Source organism: Mirounga leonina, unplaced genomic scaffold, assembly GCF_011800145.1.
Source record: "Mirounga leonina isolate KUSES-001 unplaced genomic scaffold, KU_Mleo_1.0 Mir_174, whole genome shotgun sequence".
NCBI lineage: Eukaryota > Metazoa > Chordata > Mammalia > Carnivora > Phocidae > Mirounga > Mirounga leonina.
Genome location: NW_023270451.1, coordinates 1,270,319 through 1,289,915, shown reverse-complemented (window position 1 = coordinate 1,289,915; position 19,597 = coordinate 1,270,319). Strand labels below are relative to the sequence as shown.

Below are 19,597 nucleotides of genomic sequence, written 5' to 3'. Positions count from 1 at the left end.
CCTCTCATGTGCTCTCTGTCTCTCTCATTCTCTCTGTCTCAAATAAATAAATAAAATCTTAAAAAAAAAAAAAAAGAAATCATATTCTACTTGGTTTTCCTCTCCTCTCAGTCAAAATCCTACCTACCTTCAAAGACCAGTTGAAGCAATTAGATCTTGCATGAAGACTTCCCTAGGGGCCTAACCCGTTGTGATCATTCCACCTCCAAATTCCTGTAGCTCTTATCTTTTCTGCTTACTTTCATGCATTCAGTAATGCTTTTGGAGTGCCTGTGTTATGTGCAAGTCAATGTACTAGGCTTTGGGACCTATCAGCGAACAAAACAGACAGGAATCTTAGCCCTCAGGGAGCAAAACAAAATAAACAAAATAATCTCTAAGAGTGGGCTAGAAGATGGGCAGTGCCATGGAACAAAATGAAGTTGGGAGGAGGAGAAGCAGGGTGAAAGGCAGAGCTGGTGTTTATTAGGGTGTCAGGACAGACTTTGCCAAGAAAGTGTAAGTTTTGAGTAAAGACATTGCCTGATCTCCTCAACTAGATTGTGAGCTTTCTGAGATCAGGGAGATTTGTGATAACGTGTCTGCCTTTCTTTCAGTGTCCTGCACAAAATTCTGTACCTTCTTAGGTGCACAATAAACAACGCGTGGCGCTCGTTGATTTATTGATTCCACACACCAGTGGCCTAATATCTTCGTATGTAGGATCATTTTGAAGCATTAACGGTCAATCCCTCCCTTTCTACCCCGCCAGATACATTTCCTTTGTGGAGTTTCCTGCTTTGTCAGAAGTGAGGCAGGAGTTAAGGACATAATGGGAGAACACTGCCCCCTTCTGGGCAGGTGGTACTAGCAGCTTTTGACTCTTAAATGATTTTCCCTTTACCTACCCACTGTTAACTACACTGTTTAACTGACTATTTCCTACTCAATCACCCAGGAGTGCTTAGGTTAGCAGTTTGATACAATTTTGTTGTTGCTGTTTAAGCATCATCTAAATAAATAAAATTACCCAGGAGAAAAAGGAGATGATTAAGAAATACGGGACAGTTATTTCCTCAATAAAACCACAAAATCTCCAAAAGAGAGGGCTGTATGGCAGTAACTCTGAGACCACTTGAGCTGGTTAGTTTCACAATAGATGGGGAAAGAAAAAACAAAGCGCGGAGGAACTCTGTTCCCTACCAATTAGTACGGTCTCCGGAATGAATGGATGTAGTGTAAATGTGGGGTGAGCAAGGGCATACTGGGGTTTGTCACTTAGTGACTGCAGGACCTTAGCTTCATTATATAAACGCTCTGAGCTTCTGTTACCTTCCCTAAAAACTAAGGTTAATAATACCAGTCTTGCAGTGTTATGAGATTTTTTTTTTAAATAGTTCATTTAAAGTGTCTGGCACACAGTAGTTTTTCAATACAGGGTAGTTTTCCAGTCATGATTCTGGGTTCCAAGTAATCTCAGAAATAATCTCGGGTTCATTTTTGCAAAAAGGAATTTATTGGCAGGCTGAGAGCCCCAGAACCAACGTAGAGTTTTGAGAAGGAAGCAGGGAGCTAGACAGCTCCAGATGAGATCTGCCAGAGGAAGGGTCTGAATAGGAGCCTGTCATTGCCGCCGGCTCCACCCACCCGGAAGTCGCTGCCGCCCCGAGCAGAGTGAATCCCAGATAGTCAGTGTCTTTGAGCCACGCCTTTTGATTCAAGTCCTGGTGGGAGCGTCGGACTGGTTTCGGTTCTCTGCCTGTTCTACCTGCCCGGCGGGCCCGGGAGAGCCAGGGGCGGCCACTTGGGCTTCCTAGTGGAGTCTGGTCTCACACGGCAGCGATCCCTCAAACATAAAAAGGGGATTCCAATAAACAACAGCCCCGAAGGAAGAAACCTCTACTACTGAGAGTCGCTGTGACTTTTACGCGGTTCTCTACAAGCCAACCCTTAGCAACTCCGTGGAACAGCTTTACAGCTGGAAGGGATCTTGTAGCCCCCATTTTAAAGTTTGGGAAACCAAGGTCCCAAGAGATGACCTATGCTGAATTATGCAGAAAGTGAAGAGTAATTATGCAGTTACATCTAGAACTTAGGTGCCCTAATTGTCAGTCCAGTTCCCCTCACAACATTCTTTCCCATCTGTCAAATGAGCATGGTGGTAAGGCTTACTTCCGGGAACACTTCTCATTGTTTGGATCTTAGCTCAAGCATCAGTTTATTAGGGGAGACTTCTGTCTCCAACTTGTCCAACTAGTTCAAATCCCCTCTGAGATCACCATAGCACTTCTCTGTTTTATAATGAAGGTGTCTAGTGGCTGCTATATCCCCATTAGGATGTAAACTATCCCCACTAGGATGTAAACTACAGGAGGGCAAGGACTGGTTCTGGGTTTTGTTCCGGGCTGCTTCCCCAGCTTTTAGCACAGCACCCAGCATGCAGCGGACCCTCAGTGATTATTGGATCAGTGAAGAAGTGAATGGATAAAGAGCCTGTGGACCATAAGGGCAATTCAGATTATTATTAGAGTTGTTACTTCATATTGCAGGGGTTACTGCTCATACTACGAATGTCAGGTGGAAGTCTTTGACTTCTCATCCATTTGGGCTCCTCTTCTCTTTCTGCCTATGCCCTTCACCTCATATTCACTTGTCATCCACTCTGCTCTATCCCTCCCCAACCCCCCCATCCCAGGTCTGCCCAGTAGTGGAAGGTTCCAGAATAATGCCTCCACCCACTTGAGGATCTCATTTCTTTTGCCAACCATTCAGAAGATCCACTGATAAGCCACTTCACAGGGCTGGGGTGAGAATCAAGTGGAGAAATGATGGAAAGCCTCCAGCACAGGGTCTTGGAACATCTGCTCAACAGATATTGATTCCCTTACTCTCTTTTTCCTAAGGGGAGAACTGTAGCCAGCAACTGATAGCTTACTCTAATAGAGAATGTTTGGAAAAGGAACAAGAAGAGTGCATCCCTTAATGGGAAGCTTTCAGGCCAGGAATTAGGGTAGTGGTTGGGTGGTGTAGAAATATTTTAAGGGAAGGGCCAGCTAAGGACCCCTTAAATCCTGCTGTGAATTCATCACCAGTTCTGCCTTTGTCTGAGGCAATTTGGAGGAGAGTGGCAGTATGTGGGGCAATAGTAATTGGGACTTGCTTCATGCTGGGCGCTGCGTTAAGTGTACAGTCTCTATGACAGCTCCTTCTCACTATCCGTCAGAAGCTCCCTTTAAAGTGTTGTCCTTTGAGAATGCATCTATTCCTAAAAGTGTCAATCACCATCCATATGCCAGCAAACTTTCAAAACCATGCCTAGAGTTTCTAAGTTCTAGACTTGTGTTTTCAGTAACTATTGAAGACCTCAAGTGGGTTGTCTAGCTGGCATCTCAAATTCAAAGAACTTGACTCATTATCTTCTCCCCAAAGCCATTCTTTTTCCATGTTGCCTATTTCTGTATCGGTTTCACTACCCACCCAGGCATCGAAGCTAGAAGTTTTGGAGCCATTCTCGAAGTTTCTCTCACTCTCCTTATGTTCAGAGTTGATAGAACTTGGTGATTATAGCCAACCTCATTGGTGACTCACCTGTACCTTTTTAGCACTCACTTTTCCTCTACATGCTCTCCCACAAGCCTCCTTATTGCAAGCACCAGAGATTCTGCCTGAGAGACTTCTCTGGCTGCTGGTGCTCACTCAGACCACATTATGGGGCAAGCCAGAGTGCCAGGGAGTTAAAAGTCCCTGGGAGGAGTCCTCAGTTAATGACTGATGGAAGTTGATGGATGTATTTTGAGTAGGACAACTCTGAAGCATGTTTTATGCTATCTCCCAGAGGTCTCGAGTCTGAGCACCGGTTGTGCACAGTGGTAATCTACTCATTAACATATCTGAAATAGTTACCACCCCTTTTTCATCCCCTATCGATGTTTGCTTGGATCATCTCTCAAACAAACTCACTGCACTCAAATGCTTATCTCTGGGCCTCCTTATAGGGGTAGTCAACTAAAACAGTGATCCATTAGATAATGGACTAAAGTCAGGAGAATGGCTACACAATTTTTACTAGGGATGATTGGCTGTTTGGAGGTATCATTAATCATAGATATAAGGGAGAAAATATGTATCTTTAAATAAGATATAATAACTGAGGTGCTGGCAGGATCACCCGGTTGGACGTGTTCAGTAGACAACTGGAAATATGAAATTAGAGATTGGGAGAAAAGTACAGACTGGAGACAAGGATCTAGGAGTTATCAGTGTATGTAGGCAGGTGCTAAAGCCATGAAAATGATTAAGATGGCCAAAATGCTATGTATAGAAGGATGGACAGGGAGAATCTATAACAAACACTAAACATCATTCCTACCTTCTCCCCTAAGACTGAGCATAGCTAGGTAAGGAGTCATTTCTAACTAGTGTCTAAATCCACAGAGCCCAGCACGGTGCCTGGGCAGTAAACGTCAAGAAATGCACAATTAAGTTTTATTCACACTATACAGTTATCACAAAACAAGAATCAGACCTTAAACCTCTATGCTCAATCTTGAAGACAATGTTTTTCTTGGTCCCTCATGAAAACCTAAAATCTCATCCATTACCCCACCGATTCTAATTTGCTCGAAGAGAAGACAGGGGAAGATAGTGTTTTCTATGTTTTGCCATTTAGCTTACTTAGAGTAGGATGTTGGTGATGCAAAGTCTGTAGCCCCATCCCTTATATAGTATTTGCTTTGAGAGGAGAGGTTATAAAGCAGTCCTCTTTCCTCTGCGCGACCTCGGGGGTATTAACCTCTCAGGGCCTCATCCAATTAACTGGTAATGCTCGTAATCCTCCATGTGCTGCTGTGGAGACGATGCCTGGAAAGTGCTGAGATTCCTCAGCTTCGTACAATCAAGAACCTGTCAAGCCCGACTTTCTGCAGCGCGCAGGAAGCAAACGATAGTCTTGTGTATTTATTTCGTCCCCCAAGTATAAGATGACACTACAACTCCGCACGTCCTCATACCACCGGTAAAATGGTACCGCAATCCCTCGCTGCCAGAAAGCACTACGCTTCTTACGACAGCGCACGACTCCGCGCCTGACAGACACGCCTAGTCCCGTGGGCCCTGACCTTGCGGGCCAATCGCGCTGCTCCCGACTCATGACGTAAGCTGTGCCTGTGCATGCGCAGGGCGGGGAGACCTTGGCGAGGCGGCGGAGGAGCTTAGCGGACGGGAAAGCATTGGCCGGACGAAAGTTGAGCGGCAAGATGCAGAGCTGGAGTCGTGTGTACTGCTCTTTGGCCAAGGTGAGGGCCGACGGGGTGGGGTCGTGCCGAGCCAGAGGCGCAGAAGGGCCCGCTGACGGGGTCCGGGACGCGGCGGCCTAACTGGTCGGGGCGAGAGAGGCCGGCACTCTGGCGGGGACCACCCGGGCCCCGCCCCTGAGCGGCTCTGGCCGGGTCGCGGTCGGAGCCGGGACCGGGGCGGTGGAGAGGCCCCGCCTGTTGTGCGACGGCCAGCGGTCCGCTCGCAAGTCTGGGCTCTGGGGCATGCGGGTCACGACACACAGGCCTCTCCACCTTGGCAGAGAAAGTACAAATCGCACTCTACCCGTCTGGTCTTTTCATATCCTCTACCTTTTACTCGTCCTAGTCCCAGCCCCTGAGTGGCAATGGGCAGGTAACCTTGGGGCCACTCCTTGAAACACCCAGCCGCAGTCAGCCCCGACAGGTAGCCCTAGGAATTCCTCAAAGGCCTCTTCATTGTTTGCCGCTTTAAGCTAGTGTTCACTGCCTTCTCCTAGAGGCTTGTATTTTTTTTTTTAAGATTTTATTTATTTGAGAGAGAGAATGAGAGACAGCACGAGAGGGAAGAGAGTCAGAGGGAGAAGCAGACCCCCCGCCGAGCAGGGAGCCCGATGCGGGACTCGATCCCGGGACTCCAGGATCATGACCTGAGCCGAAGGCAGTCGCTTAACCAACGGAGCCACCCAGGCGCCCTGAGGCTTGTATTTTTAATTGCAGCTGCTTATCGTTAGGACAGCTAGCTTTCCCTTTTCATCCACGTGCGGAATACAGCCAGATTGTACATATGTGGGATCGTGGCTGGGTACTAGGTTGACGGATACCTTAAAAATAGTATAGTAATCAGACTCCTTTGTTTCTAAGACGAGTAATCTATGCTCCTGAGAGTTAATGTAATATGCTAGGAGTCATATTAGTCTCAGGCAGAACTGGGACTAGAAGTTAGGACTGATGTTTGGTCCGCTCTTCTGGTCTGCTGTGCTGATCTCAGGTGTCTTGAATTGCCTTGGAGTAGAGAACATTGCTACATGAATGTGGGTTTCTTCACTGCCTCCCATTTGCCTGCTATGAGAAGAGCTATTTGCATTGTTTCTTTGTGCTTCATTGTTTTTAGGAAAGAGTAGACATTCATAGAGATTGTTGTGGGGATTATGGTGCACTTTGTGAAATTGTAGTAGCTCTTGAGTGTCAGTAATAACGCATTTTCCTACGTTATCTTGTCTAATTTTCTGTTTCTAATTAACTGTTCAGGAGCATCTTCACAGATTGTATATGGTAGTTTGAGTTAGGAAACAATAATTACAAGTAGAGGATTGTAATAATAAAGATTACGGACTACTTAAGTTAGAACTTTAAGAGCCCTTTAAAAAAAGATATTTATTTATTTGAGAGACAGAGTGAGAGAGAGAGAGCATGAGCTGGGGGGAGAGGGAGAGGGATCGAGATCTGAGCTGAAGGCAGACACTTAACCGAGTGAGCCACCCAGGTGCCCCTAGAACTTTAAGAGCCTTAATTGTGACATTAAATTGATCACTGGCACCAGAAATTAGCCATGCTTTCTGAAAATTTAGTAACACGTAAAACCACTGAATAACACTTTTTTTTTAATTGGACTTTAGTCCATATTTATATGAAATGGTTTATTGACTATTCATAATGAAAAGATAGTATGGTGAGCTGAGGTTGTAAAGTTTAAGTAATTCTTGTTACGAAAGAGGAGAAATTGATACGTAACCTCTGTTTGGCAATGGAAGATATATAAATAATAAGTGCTTGACACATTTGCTCCAAGTCATTACGTTTTCATTGACCTTCAGTAGTTCTACTTTGAATTCATATTTTACATAAAACAACATTTTCTTTCTTTTTTCCAGAGAGGCCATTTCAGTCGAATATCTCATGGCTTACAGGGAGTTTCTGCAGTGCCTCTGAGAACTTATGCAGATCAACCAAGTAAGTACTTAGTAAAACAGTTTTTCCTCAGATTAGCTCATAGTTCCTTTGTGTTTAAATGCAAAAGCCAGGGGTGCCTGGGTGGCTCAGTTGGTTAAGCGACTGCCTTCGGCTCAGGTCATGATCCTGGAGTCCCGGGATCGAGTCCCGCATCGGGCTCCCTGCTCAGCGGGGAGTCTGCTTCTCCCTCTGACCCTCCCCCCTCTCATGCTCTCTCTCTATCTTATTCTCTCTCAAATAAGTAAAATCTTAAAAAAAAAAATAAATGCAAAAGCAAGTGAATGTTAGACTAATTATAAACTAATCTATCATAGAATTCATTTGTTCATGTATTTATTCACTTAAGTTTATTGAGCACCTAGTGTGTCTAGGTGGTGAACTAGGCAAAGCCCTGCTCTTTTGAAACTGATGGTCTGCTGGTAAAAAACAATACTCAAGTAACAGGTAAATATTTTGGCTAGTGATTGAAAATTAAAGGTAATTGGGAGTAAAAAAGCCTATTTTAGTTAGGGTGTCAGGGCTTTTCTAAGGAGATGACGTCTGAGTGAAGAGAGGGAGTGGTTATTTCAGGCAGAGGGAAACAGCAGTGAGAAGAGTCTGAGGTAAGAATTAGATTGTGAGGTTTAAGGCATCGCAGGAATGCTGGTGTAGCTGGAGCAGAGACCCATAGGATGTGACATCAGAGAGGTAGGCAGGGATCAGATCATGGAGGGCCTGGAAAGTCAAGTGAAGGAGTTTGGATTTTACTCCAAGAGTGTTGGAAAACCGCCGAAGGGTTTTGAGCAGAGGAGTGATTTTTAATGTTTACATTTAAAAAGTTAATTCTGTCCACTGGGTGAGAAGTGAGTTGGTGGTTTGACACTGTGTAGAATGGTGAGATGACTTTTTTGACATCCCGATTGAAAATTCTGATGGGCTTGTCAAAGACATATTTTAAAGATTGGAAGGATATACTCTGAGAGGAACCTATGGAATTTGGGTATTTTCTTCTTGTTCTTTTTTTTTTTGAAAATATTTTTGAAGTTTCTATAAAGGATAATATTTTGTTTTTTAAAACAGGAAGTTAATGGGCTTGTAGTAAGGTATTTTGGCCTCCCAGTACCAAGGGTATTAATTATTTGAAATAATCTGTTTTGACATTTACTGGAATCACCCATATGATATAAGTAAAGTTGCATTGAAACTTCTTTGTAGAAACCATTCGCTGGGGGGAACTGTGACCTCTTGTGTCCCTGCATTCTCTGAAATAATTTTATCCTGTACCTTAATTGCTGCCAAACTAGTATCATCTGAGATACTTTATTTCTGGAAGAAAGAGTAGTGGGAGGATTCCATCACCAATGACCAACAGTGAATGATTTACCTCGCTTTGAAAAGGGCAAGAAATCCTTTAAAAAATACTAATTTGATGGTGGGGGAAAAAGTTGTACCCATTATAACCTTTTTTAAGAAATGTTTCAGGGGCGCCTGGGTGGCTCAGTCGTTGGGCGTCTGCCTTCGGCTCAGGTCGTGGTCCGGGACCCTGGGATCGAGCCCCGCATCGGGCTCCCTGCCCCGCAGGGAGGCCTGCTTCTCCCTCTCCTACTCCCCCTGCTTGTGTTCCCTCTCTCGCTGTGTCTCTCTCTGTCAAATAAATAAATAAAATCTTTAAAAAAAAAAAAAAAAGAAATGTTTCATATTTGTTTACAAAGGAATATATTTTTTAAAGATTTTATTTATTTGAGGGAGAGGGAGAGAGAATCTGAAGTAGGCTCTGCACTGAGCACAGAGCCCGACATGGGGCTCAATCCCACGACTACAAGATTGTGACCTGAGTTGAAACCAGCAGTCTCCAGGCCTAACTGACTGAACCATCCAGGCCACCCCCCATTATGCCCTTTGTTCCTTTTTATTTCTTCCAGTTTTATTGGGATATACTTGGCATGTATCAGTTGTCTTTGTTAAATGGGAATAGTACTTGTTCTTAAGCAACAGGAGAAATGTTAGATTTTCATTTCCAGAGCAGGCAATTAAAGACGTTGTGGCTAATTCTTCACCTGTGGAATTTATCAACAAAGATTTATTCAGTGCCTTCTATTTGCCAGGTAGTCTTTGAGCAGGATCTTAGATTTTAGTGGAATGAGGGTAACTGAGTGCTCGTGAATCAAATTGTTCAGTGATTCCTTGACATTGAATAAATTATAAATCCCTTAGCACCCACATTAATACAGTGTGTAAAGTCTTTGGTTGGGTGGAGTAACAAGCATTGTATGTTCATATTTATATTTATTTGAGCTGTTTACTTATTATTTTTTTAAAGATTTTATTTATTTTGGAGAGTCGAGAGAGAACATGTGTATATGTGCGCAAGTGGGGGGCGAGAGAGGGACAAGCAGACTCCGTGCTCAGTGTGGAGCCGGATAAGGGGCTTGAACTCACAACCCTGAGATCATGACCTGAGCCGAAACCAAGAGTCGAACACTTAACCTCAGGTGCCCCCGAGGTATTTATTAAATGGCTGTCTTTTTCTCAAGGATTTACAGTTCATTAGGGCAGGGACTGTGATTGTTTAGTGACTATAGTGGTACAGTAGATACTCAGTGCATATTTATTGAATAAATATGAGAAAAGGGACCATGTCTGGTTTAGTTACTGCTTTATCCCAAGCATTCAGTTTGGTGCCTGGTACAAAGTAAGTCCCCAGCAGCAACAACAGTAATAATAACTGATGCCCTGAGAGCTTACTCTGTCTCAGGCAGTCTTTAATCCTTGTTGCCATCTTACAAGATGTGTGCTGCTATTTCCCCCATTTTATAAGTGGAGGTGCTGAGTCAAGAGAGGTCCAGCTAGGAAGTGATAGAACTGGGAAAATTCTTCTGACTCTAGAGCCTACACTTTTTTTTTTTTTAAGATGTTATTTATTTATTTGACGGAGACAGCAAGAGAGCACAAGCAGGGGGAGCGGCAGAGGGAGAGGGAGAAGCAGGCTCTCCACTTGAGTAGGGAGCCTGATGTGGGACTCAATCCCAGGACCCTGGGATCATGACCTGAGCCGAAGGCAGACGCTTAACTGAGCCACCCAGGCACCCCTAGAACCTACACTCTTAATCTCTGTTCTGTTTAGTCTGCTTCCAGTGAGTATTGGTTGATCAGACCAGCTTGAGGAGTTCAAAGCTTACTATATATAGAACATTCCCTGTTAAAACATCTGGAAGGGGGCACCTGGGTGGCTCAGTCGGTTAAAGCGTCTGCCTTTGGCTCAGGTCATGATCCCGGGGTCTGGGATTCAAGTCCAGCGATGGGCTTCTTGCTCAGCGGGGAACCTGCTTCCCCCCCCCCCCCCCGCCCATGCTCTGTCTTGTGCACTCTTGCTCACGCTCTCTCTCAAATAAAATCTTAAAAATAAAACATCTGGAAGATGTTTGATTATCTGTATGAACGAAGTTCATCAAAATTTGAAGAGTAATGTGTATTATGGATAGGACCTTCCATTTCATGACAGGAATGGACTCCTAGCACTTCATCACTCATATTTGCTATATTCATTCATTCATTAGTTCAACAAATATGGAATATATACTATGTGCTAGTTATTGGGCTGGTTGCTGGGATATAGCAGTGAACAAGTCAGACAAGATGCAGCTTTTATAGAGTTTATAGTCCATTTGGGGAAGACAAACATCTAATAAATAATTGTGATAAAGACTCCACAGGCTAAGCATAGGGAGCTATAAAATCTGTACGTGGATTGGGAATGGGAGTGGGCCTGGGAGGAGGTGTTCCAGGTAGAAGGAACAGCATGTTGGGAGTATTTTGATGCGAAAAAGAGCATAGTGCCCTTGAGGAGCTTGAAAGGGGCCATTGTGGCTGAGGTGTGTTGAAGATGGAGTTGACGACCTCTGTAGATAATGAAAGACCCTAACTCTTTATTTTAAGGGCAGTTAGAAGCCATTGTAATGATTTAAGCAGAGGCATGATCATAATTTGTTACATTCTGGTTACAGATTGGAGTTTTTATTGTAATGCTTTTTCTTTCTCTCTCATTAGACTGTAAGAACCAGGGCTGTCATTTATAGATATCCCTAGACCTTAGAGTAGTGTCTAATGTGAAATGCATGCTGTCAGCATTTATTTCTAGGTAGATGGAACAGAATGTACATAGGTAGACCAGTGTACTTCTGTGGGTGTAAGCTAACAGTAATTCACTGTTGGTGAAGCTTAAACTGCATGGTATTGGCGCATAAGCACAATGTGGTGGGGATGAGGCTAGAGAAGAGATTTGGAGGTTATATTTAGGAACTTGGATTTTATCCAACAAGAGACAGGGAAACCTTCCTTAGCACCTGGCACAGTTGTTGGTGCTCGATAAATGTTTTTGAATGAAAAAAAAAAAAGAAGGAAACCAATGAAGGAGGAGAGAGTAAAGTCTGAGTTGGATTTTAGTGAGAGATAACACTGGGGTAGCAGTGTGTAGGGTGGAATGAGATTGGAGGCTGCGAGATTGGGAGGTGCATCTGGGGAGGGAAGAATCATTTATTGAGTGTCTCATATGCACCTGCCTCCTCCCAGGGTCTTGACAGACGTTATGTCTGACCTCACAACCCTGGGATGTAGGTATTACTGTCACTGTTATTCCTATGTTACATCAAAGCCAAAGAGATTAAATAATTTGCCCAAGAATTTAGGAAGAGGTAGAGCACATATTTGAACTTCAGTTTTTCTTTTTTTAAACTTCAAATCCTTTTTTCTTTTAGTATATTTCTCCTTCTTTATGGATTAGGGAGGTTGTAGGGTTATCATCAGAAAGTAAAGTATTAGAATTCAAGATTTTAGAAGCTGAGCAGTTTTGGGTGATGACAAGTATAGGGTAAGAGGGTCACTGAAATAGACTGGAGATTAAGGCCAGTGGTAATTTAAAAACAGCCCCCTTGCCCCCAACAATAAATAAACCTTACCAAGTAGCTCTTGTAATTATGTAGTGAATTTGGTCATTAATGATTACTGCCTTATGATATTTCTTTTTTTTAAATTATTTATGTTAATCACCATACATTACATCATTAGTTTTTGGTGTAGTGTTCCATGATTCATTGTGTATAACACCCAGTGCTCCAGTCAGTACGTGCCCTCTTTAATACCCATCACCAGGCCAACCCATCCCCCCACCCCCATCCCCTCTAGAACCCTCAGTTTGTTTCTCAGAGTCCATAGTCTCTCATGGTTCGTCTCCCCCTCTGATTTCCCTCCCTTCATTTCTCCCTTCCTACTATCTTCTTTCTTTTTTTTTTTTTTAACATATAATGTATTTGTTTCAGAGGTACAGGTCTGTGATTCAACAGTCTTACACAATTCACAGCACTCACCATTGCACATACCCTCCCCAATGTCTATCACCCAGCCACCCCATCCCTCCCACCCCCCACCACTCCAGCAACCCTCAGTTTGTTTCCTGAGATTGAGAATTCCTCATATCAGTGAGATCATATGATACATATCTTTCTCTGATTGACTTATTTCGCTCAGCATATAATACCCTCCAGTTCCATCCACGTCGTTGCAAATGGCAAGATTTCATTTCTTTTGATGGCTGCATGATATTCCGTTGTATATATATACACCACATCTTCTTTATCCATTCATCTGTTGATGGACATCTTGGCTCTTTACATAGTTTGGCTATTGTGGACATTGCTGCTATAAACATCGGGGTGCACATGCCTCTTCAGATCCCTACATTTGTATCTTTGGGGTAAATACCCAGTAGTGCAATTGCTGGGTCATAGGGCAGCTCTATTTTCAACTTTTTGAGGACCCTCCATACTGTTTTCCAGAGTGGTTGCACCAGCTTGCATTCCCACCAACAGTGTAGGAGCGTTCCCCTTTCTCTGCATCCCCGCCAACATCTGTCGTTTCCTGACTTGTTAATTTTAGCCATTCTGACTGGTGTGAGGTGGTATCTCATTGAGGTTTTGATTTGGATTTCCCTGCTGCTGAGCGATGTTGAGCACCTTTTCATGTGTCTTTTGGCCATTTGGATGTCTTTGCAGAAATGTCTGTTCATGTCTTCTGCCCATTTCTTGATTGGATCATTTGTTCTTTGGGTGTTGAGTTTGAGAAGTTCTTTATAGATTTTGGATACTAGCCCTTTATCTGATACGTCATTTGCAAATATCTTCTCCCATTCTGTTGGTTGTCTTTTGGTTTTGTTGACTGTTTCCTTTGCTGTGCAAAAGCTTTTTATCTTGATGAAGTCCCAATAGTTCATTTTTGCCCTTGCTTCCCTTGCCTTTGGCGATGTTTCTAGGAAGAAGTTGCGTCTGAGGTCTAAGAGGTTGCTGCCTGTGTTCTCCTTTAGGATTTTGATGGACTCCTGTCTCACATTGAGGTCTTTCAACCATTTGGAGTCTTTTTATATGTGGTGTAAGGAAATGGTCCAGTTTCATTCTTCTGCATGTGGCTGTCCAATTTTCCCAATACCATTTGTTGAAGAGACTGTCTTTTTTCCATTGGACATTCTTTCCTGCTTTGTCGAAGATTAGTTGACCATAGGGTTGAGGGTCCATTTCTGGGCTCTCTATTCTGTTCCATTGATCTATGTGTCTGTTTTTGTGCTAGTACCATACTGTCTTGATGATGACAGCTTTGTAATAGAGCTTAAAGTCTGGAATTGTGATGCCGCCAGCTTTGCTTTTCTTTTTTAACATTCCTCTGGCTATTAGGGGTCTTTTCTGGTTCCATACAAATTTTAGAATTATTTGTTCCATTTCTTTGAAAAAAGTGGATGGTATTTTGATAGGGATTGCATTAAATGTGTAGATTGCTCTAGGTAGCATTGACATCCTCACAATATTTGTTCTTCCAATCCATGAGCATGGAACGTTTTTCCATCTTTGTGTCTTTCTCAATTTCTTTCATGAGTATTGTATAGTTTTCTGAGTATAGATTCTTTGCCTCTTTGGTTAGATTTATTCCTAGGTATCTTATGGTTTTGGGTGCAGTTGTAAATGGGATCGACTCCTTAATTTCCCTTTCTTCTGTCTTGTTGTTGGTGTGTAGGAATGCCCCTGATTTCTGTGCATTGATTTTATATCCTGCCACTTTACTGAATTCCTGTATGAGTTCTAGCAGTTTTGGGGTGGAGTCTTTTGGGTTTTCCACATAAAGTATCATATCATCTGCAAACAGTGAGAGTTTGACTTCCTCTTTGCCGATTCGGATACCTTTATTTCTTTTTGTCGTCTGATTCTGTGGCTAGGACTTCTTTTTTTTTTTAAAGATTTTATTTATTTGAGAGAGAGAGAATGAGAGAGAACACATGAGAAGGGATAGGGTCAGAGGGCAAAGCAGACTCCCTGCCGAGCAGGGAGCTCGATGCGGGACTCAATCCAGGGACTCCAGGATCATGACCTGAGCCGAAGGCAGTCGCTTAACCAACTGAGCCACCCAGGCGCCCTGTGGCTAGGACTTCTAATACTATGTTGAATAGCAGTGGTGATAGTGGACATCCCTGCCGTGTCCCTGACCTTAGGGGGAAAGCTCTCAGTTTTTCCCCATTGAGAATGATATTCGCTGTGGGCTTTTCATAGATGGCTTTTATGATATTGAGGTATGTACCCTCTATCCCTATACCCTGAAGAGTTTTGATCAAGAAAGGATGCTGTACTTTGTCAAAAGCTTTTTCTGCATCTATTGAGAGGATCATATGGTTCTTGTTCTTTCTTTTGTTAATATATTGTATCACGCTGGTTGATTTGTAGATGTTGAACCAACCTTGCAGCCCAGGGATAAATCCCACTTGGTCGTGGTGAATAATCCTTTTAATGTACTGTTGGATCCTATTGGCTAGTATTTTGGTGAGAATTTTTGCATCCATGTTTATCAAGGATATTGGTCTGTAATTCTTTTTGATGGGGTCTTTGTCTGGTTTTGGGATCAAGGTAATGGTGGCCTCATAAAACGAGTTTGGAAGTTTTCCTTCCATTTCTATTTTTTGGAACAGTTTCAGAAGAATAGGTATTAATTCTTCTTGAAATCTTTGGTTGAATTCCCCTGAGAAGCCATCTGGCCTTGGGCTTTTGTTTGTTGGGAGATTTTTGATTACCGCTTCAGTTTCCTTAGTGGTTATAGGTCTGTTCAGGTTTTTATTCCTTCCTGGTTCAGTTTTGGTAGTTGATACATCTCTAGGAATGCATCCATTTCTTCCAGGTTATCTAATTTGCTGGCATATAGGTTGTGTATTTGAGACCTTTCTTGTTTCTTGAGAAAGTCTTGTATTCCTATATACTTTCCTCTTAGGACTGCCTTTGCTGCATCCCAAAGATTTTGAACAGTTGTATTTTCATTTTCATTTGTTTCCATGAATTTTTTTTATTCTTTAATTTCCTGGTTGACCCATTCATTCTTTATTAGGATGCTCTTTAGCCTCCATGTATTTGAGTTCTTTCCGACTTTCTTCTTGTGATTGAGTTCTAGTTTCAAAGCATTGTGGTCTGAAAATAGGCAGGGAATGATCCCAATCTTTTGGTACCAGTTGAGACCTGATTTGTGACCTAGGATGTGATCTATTCTGGAGAATGTTCCATGGGCATTCTAGAGAAGAATGTGTATTCTGTTGCTTTGGGATGGAATGTTCTGAATATATCTGTGAAGTCCATCTGCTCCAGTGTGTCATTTAAAGTCTTTATTTCCTTGTTGATCGTTTGCTTAGATGATCTGTTTGTTTCAGTGAGGGGGGGTGTTAAAAGTCCCCCACTATTACTGTATTGTTGTCGATGTGTTTCTTTGATTTTGTTATTAATTGGCTTATGTAATTGGCTGCTCTCATGTTAGGGGCATAGATATTTAAAATTGTTAGATCTTCTTGTTGTATAGACCTTTTAAGTAGGATATAGTGTCCTTCCTCATCTCTTATTACAGTCTTTGGTTTAAAATCTAATTTGTCTGATATAAGGATTGCCACACCAGCTTTCTTTTGGTGTCCATTAGCATGGTAAATGGTTTTCCACCCCTTCACTTTCAATCTGGGGGGTGTCTTTGGGTCTAAAATGAATCTCTTGCAGACAGCATATTGATGGGTCTTGTTTTTTTATCCAATCTGATAGCCTGTGTCTTTTGATTGGGGCATTTAGCCCATTTACATTCAGGGTAACTATTGAAAGATATGAATTTAGTGCCATTGTATTGCCTGTAAGGTGACTGTTACTGTATATTGTCTGTGTTCCTTTCTGGTCTATGTTGCTTTTAGGCTCTCTCTTTGCTTAGAGGATCCCTTTCAAGATTTCCTATAGGGCTGGTTTCGTGTTTGCAAATTCCTTTAGTTTTTGTTTGTCCTGGAAGCTTTTTATCTCTCCTTCTATTTTCAATGACAGCCTAGCTGGATATAGTATTCTTGGCTGCATATTTTTCTCATTTAGTGCTCTGAATATATCATGCTAGTCCTTTCTGGCCTGCCACATGTCTGTGGATAGGTCTGTTGCCAGTCTAATGTTTCTACCATTGTAGGTTACATATTTGTTCTCCCCAGCTGCTTTCAGGATTTTCTCTTTGTCTCTGAGACTCGTAAGTTTTACTATTAGATGTCGGGGTGTTGACCTATTTTTATTGCTTTTGAGGGGGGTTCTCTGTGCCTCCTGGATTTTGATGCCTGTTTCCTTCCCCAAATTAGGGAAGTTCTCTGCTATAATTTGCTCCAAGATACCTTCTGCCCCTCTCTCTCTTTCTTCTTCTTCTGGGATCCCAATTATTCTAATGTTGTTTCACTTTATGGTGGCACTTATCTCTTGAATTTGCCCCTTGTGATCCAGTAGTTAGTTCTGTTTTTCTCAGCTTATTTATTCTCCATCATTTGGTCTTCTATATAACTAATTCTTCTGCCTCATTTATCCTAGCAGTTAGAGCCTCCATTTTTGATTGCACCTCATTAATAGTCTTTTTGATTTCAACTTGGTTAGATTTTAGTTCTTTTATTTCTCCAGAACGGGATTCTCTAGTATCTTCTATGCTTTTTTCAAGCCCAGCTAGTATCTTTAAAATCGTCATTCTGAACTCTAGTTCCGACATCTTACTAATGTCTGTATTAGTTCCTTGGCAGTCGGTACTGCCTCTTGTTCTTTTTGTTGAGGTGATTTTTTCCATCTTGTCATTTTGTCCAGAGGAGACTAGATGAATGAGAGAACAAAATGCTAACGGTAACGATGACCCCAGAAAAATATACATGAGAGAAATCAGAAGAGACCTGAAACCAGGGGAAAAGAAAGGGAAAGAAAGAAAGAAAAAAAAAAAAAGGCTAAACAAACAACAGAATATGATCAAATATGATCAGGCTGGTGCATAAATCAGTGCCACACACTGGATTTTGGGCATATTTTGGTCTGTTAGAAGAAAGTGCCTGGGCGGCTCAGTCGTTAAGCGTCTGCCTTCGGCTCAGGTCATGATCCCAGAGTCCTGGGATCGAGTCCCACATCGGGCTCCCTGCTCGGCAGGAAGCCTGCTTCTCGCTCTCCCACTCCCCCTGCTTGTGTTCCTGCTCTCGCTATCTCTCTCTCTGTCAAATAAATAAATAAAATCTTTAAAAAAAAAAAAAAAAAAAAGAAGAAAGTGCCTCCCAAAATTTAAAGAAAAACTTATATATGTACAAAAATAAGGGTAAATATAATGAAGGGATGGAATATGACTGTTAAGATGAACGTTTATAAAAGATTTTATAAAAGGAATTGATAAGCTGGTTGAAAAAAGAAAGAAGAGGATTTAAAAAAAAAGGGGGAGAGAATGTGATCAGGCAGGAGACTAGAACAAAGCCATACACGAGAGATTTAGGGTATATTTTGGTCTGTTAGAAGAAACTGTATCCCAAAATTTTAAAGAGAGAACAACTTATATATATACCAAAAATAAGGTTAACTACTATGAAAGGATAGACTATGACTCTAAAAATGAAAAATAAGAAAGATTTTTTAAAAAAGGGATTGATAAGATGTTGGTTGAAAAAGGGAAAAAGTTAAAAAGAAAATTAAAAAAATTAACTTTCAAAGACTAAAGAATCATGGTAAAAAAGCCATGAATTCTATGTGCTGTATTCCCCTAGTATTGGAGTTCTGCCGTTCTCATTGATGGGTAAACTTGGTCTTGGCTGGCTGTTCTCGCTGATCTTCTGGGGGAGGGGCCTGTTGCCGTGGTTCCCAAATGTCTTTGCCGGAGGCGGAATTGCCCCGCCCTTGCCGGGTCTGGATTAAGTAATCTGCTCGGGTTTGCTCTCAGGAGCTTTTTTTTTTAAAAGATTTCACTCATGTATTTGATAGAGCACAAGTAGGCAGAGCTGGAGACAGAGGGAGAGGAGAAGCAGGCTTCCCGCCGAGCAGAGAGCCCGGTGTGGGGCTCGATCCCAAGACCCCGGGATCATGACCTGAGCCGAAGGCAGATGCTTAACTGACTGAGCCACCCAGGCACCCCCTCAGGAGCTTTTTTTCCTTGCAAGCTTTCTGTGCAGTTTTGGAGGATGAGAGTGAAAATGGCGGCCTCCCAATCTCCGCCATGGAGGAGCCCAGAACTCAGGGCCCCACTCCTCAGTGAGCCCCAAAGAAAAGTAGTCAATTACTCCCGTCTCCCCGGTCTCTGGCCGCACTCCATGCTCACCCGGCCTGTGACCCGAGCGTTTCTATCTCTGTGTAGAGTCTCCAAACCCAACAGATCCCTGCGGTGTGCTCCCGAACCTCTCCTCCCCGGGGAGGAAGGTGAGTCTCCCCGGATCTGCTGCTTGTTGGGTCCCTGCTGGAGGAGCAGTGGCCCGACTGTGCCGCGGATCACGGTTTATGGCAACCCCGGGCTGAGAGCCCGCTCCTCAGCTCCGTCTCTGCAGCCGGCTTCCCCGCCGATACCTGGGAGCTCTGCTGCACTCAGGCACCCCCGGTCTTTCTGTGACCCCGAGGGTCCTGAGACCACACTGTCCCGCGAGGGTTCCCCCCCGCTTAGCCACTGGAGCGACTCCCTCAGTGGAGCCGACTTCTAAAGGTTCCGATTTTGTGCTCCGGGGCTCTATCACTTGCCAGAAGCGGCCCACAGAGGCCCCTTCCCCTGCGGTCTATCCTCCCCAATATCGCCTTGGATTCACTTCTCCGCACGTCCTACCTTCCAGAAAGTGGTCGCTTTTCTGTTCAGAGAGTTGCTTCTATTCTTTTCTTGGATCTCCTGTTGAATTTGTAGGTGTTCAGAATGGTTTGATCCCTATCTAGCTGAATTCCTGGGAGGAGACGAAATTTAGGTCTCCTACTCCTCCGCCATCTTGCTCCTCCAAAGATACCTCTTTTCTTATTCCTTTTTTTATTTTTTAAAAGTAAGTTTGATTTATCTGCATTTTGACACGTCCCTGTTTTCCCTAACTATAATGTCAGGTTATTGAA

The 19,597-nt window shown here is 43.1% G+C and overlaps 1 protein-coding gene across 1 annotated transcript in view; it reads left to right on the top strand.

The window, feature by feature from the left end:
* Positions 1-5,134: 5,134 nt before the first annotated feature.
* Positions 5,135-19,597, top strand: part of DLD (dihydrolipoamide dehydrogenase) — a 38,415-nt gene continuing 23,952 nt past the window's right edge. Inside the window, exons 1-2 of the mRNA XM_035020350.1 lie at positions 5,135-5,273; positions 7,145-7,223. Of these exons, the coding sequence (XP_034876241.1) occupies positions 5,235-5,273; positions 7,145-7,223 (118 nt within the window). The 5' untranslated portion in view covers positions 5,135-5,234. The remainder of the gene's footprint in view (positions 5,274-7,144; positions 7,224-19,597) is intronic.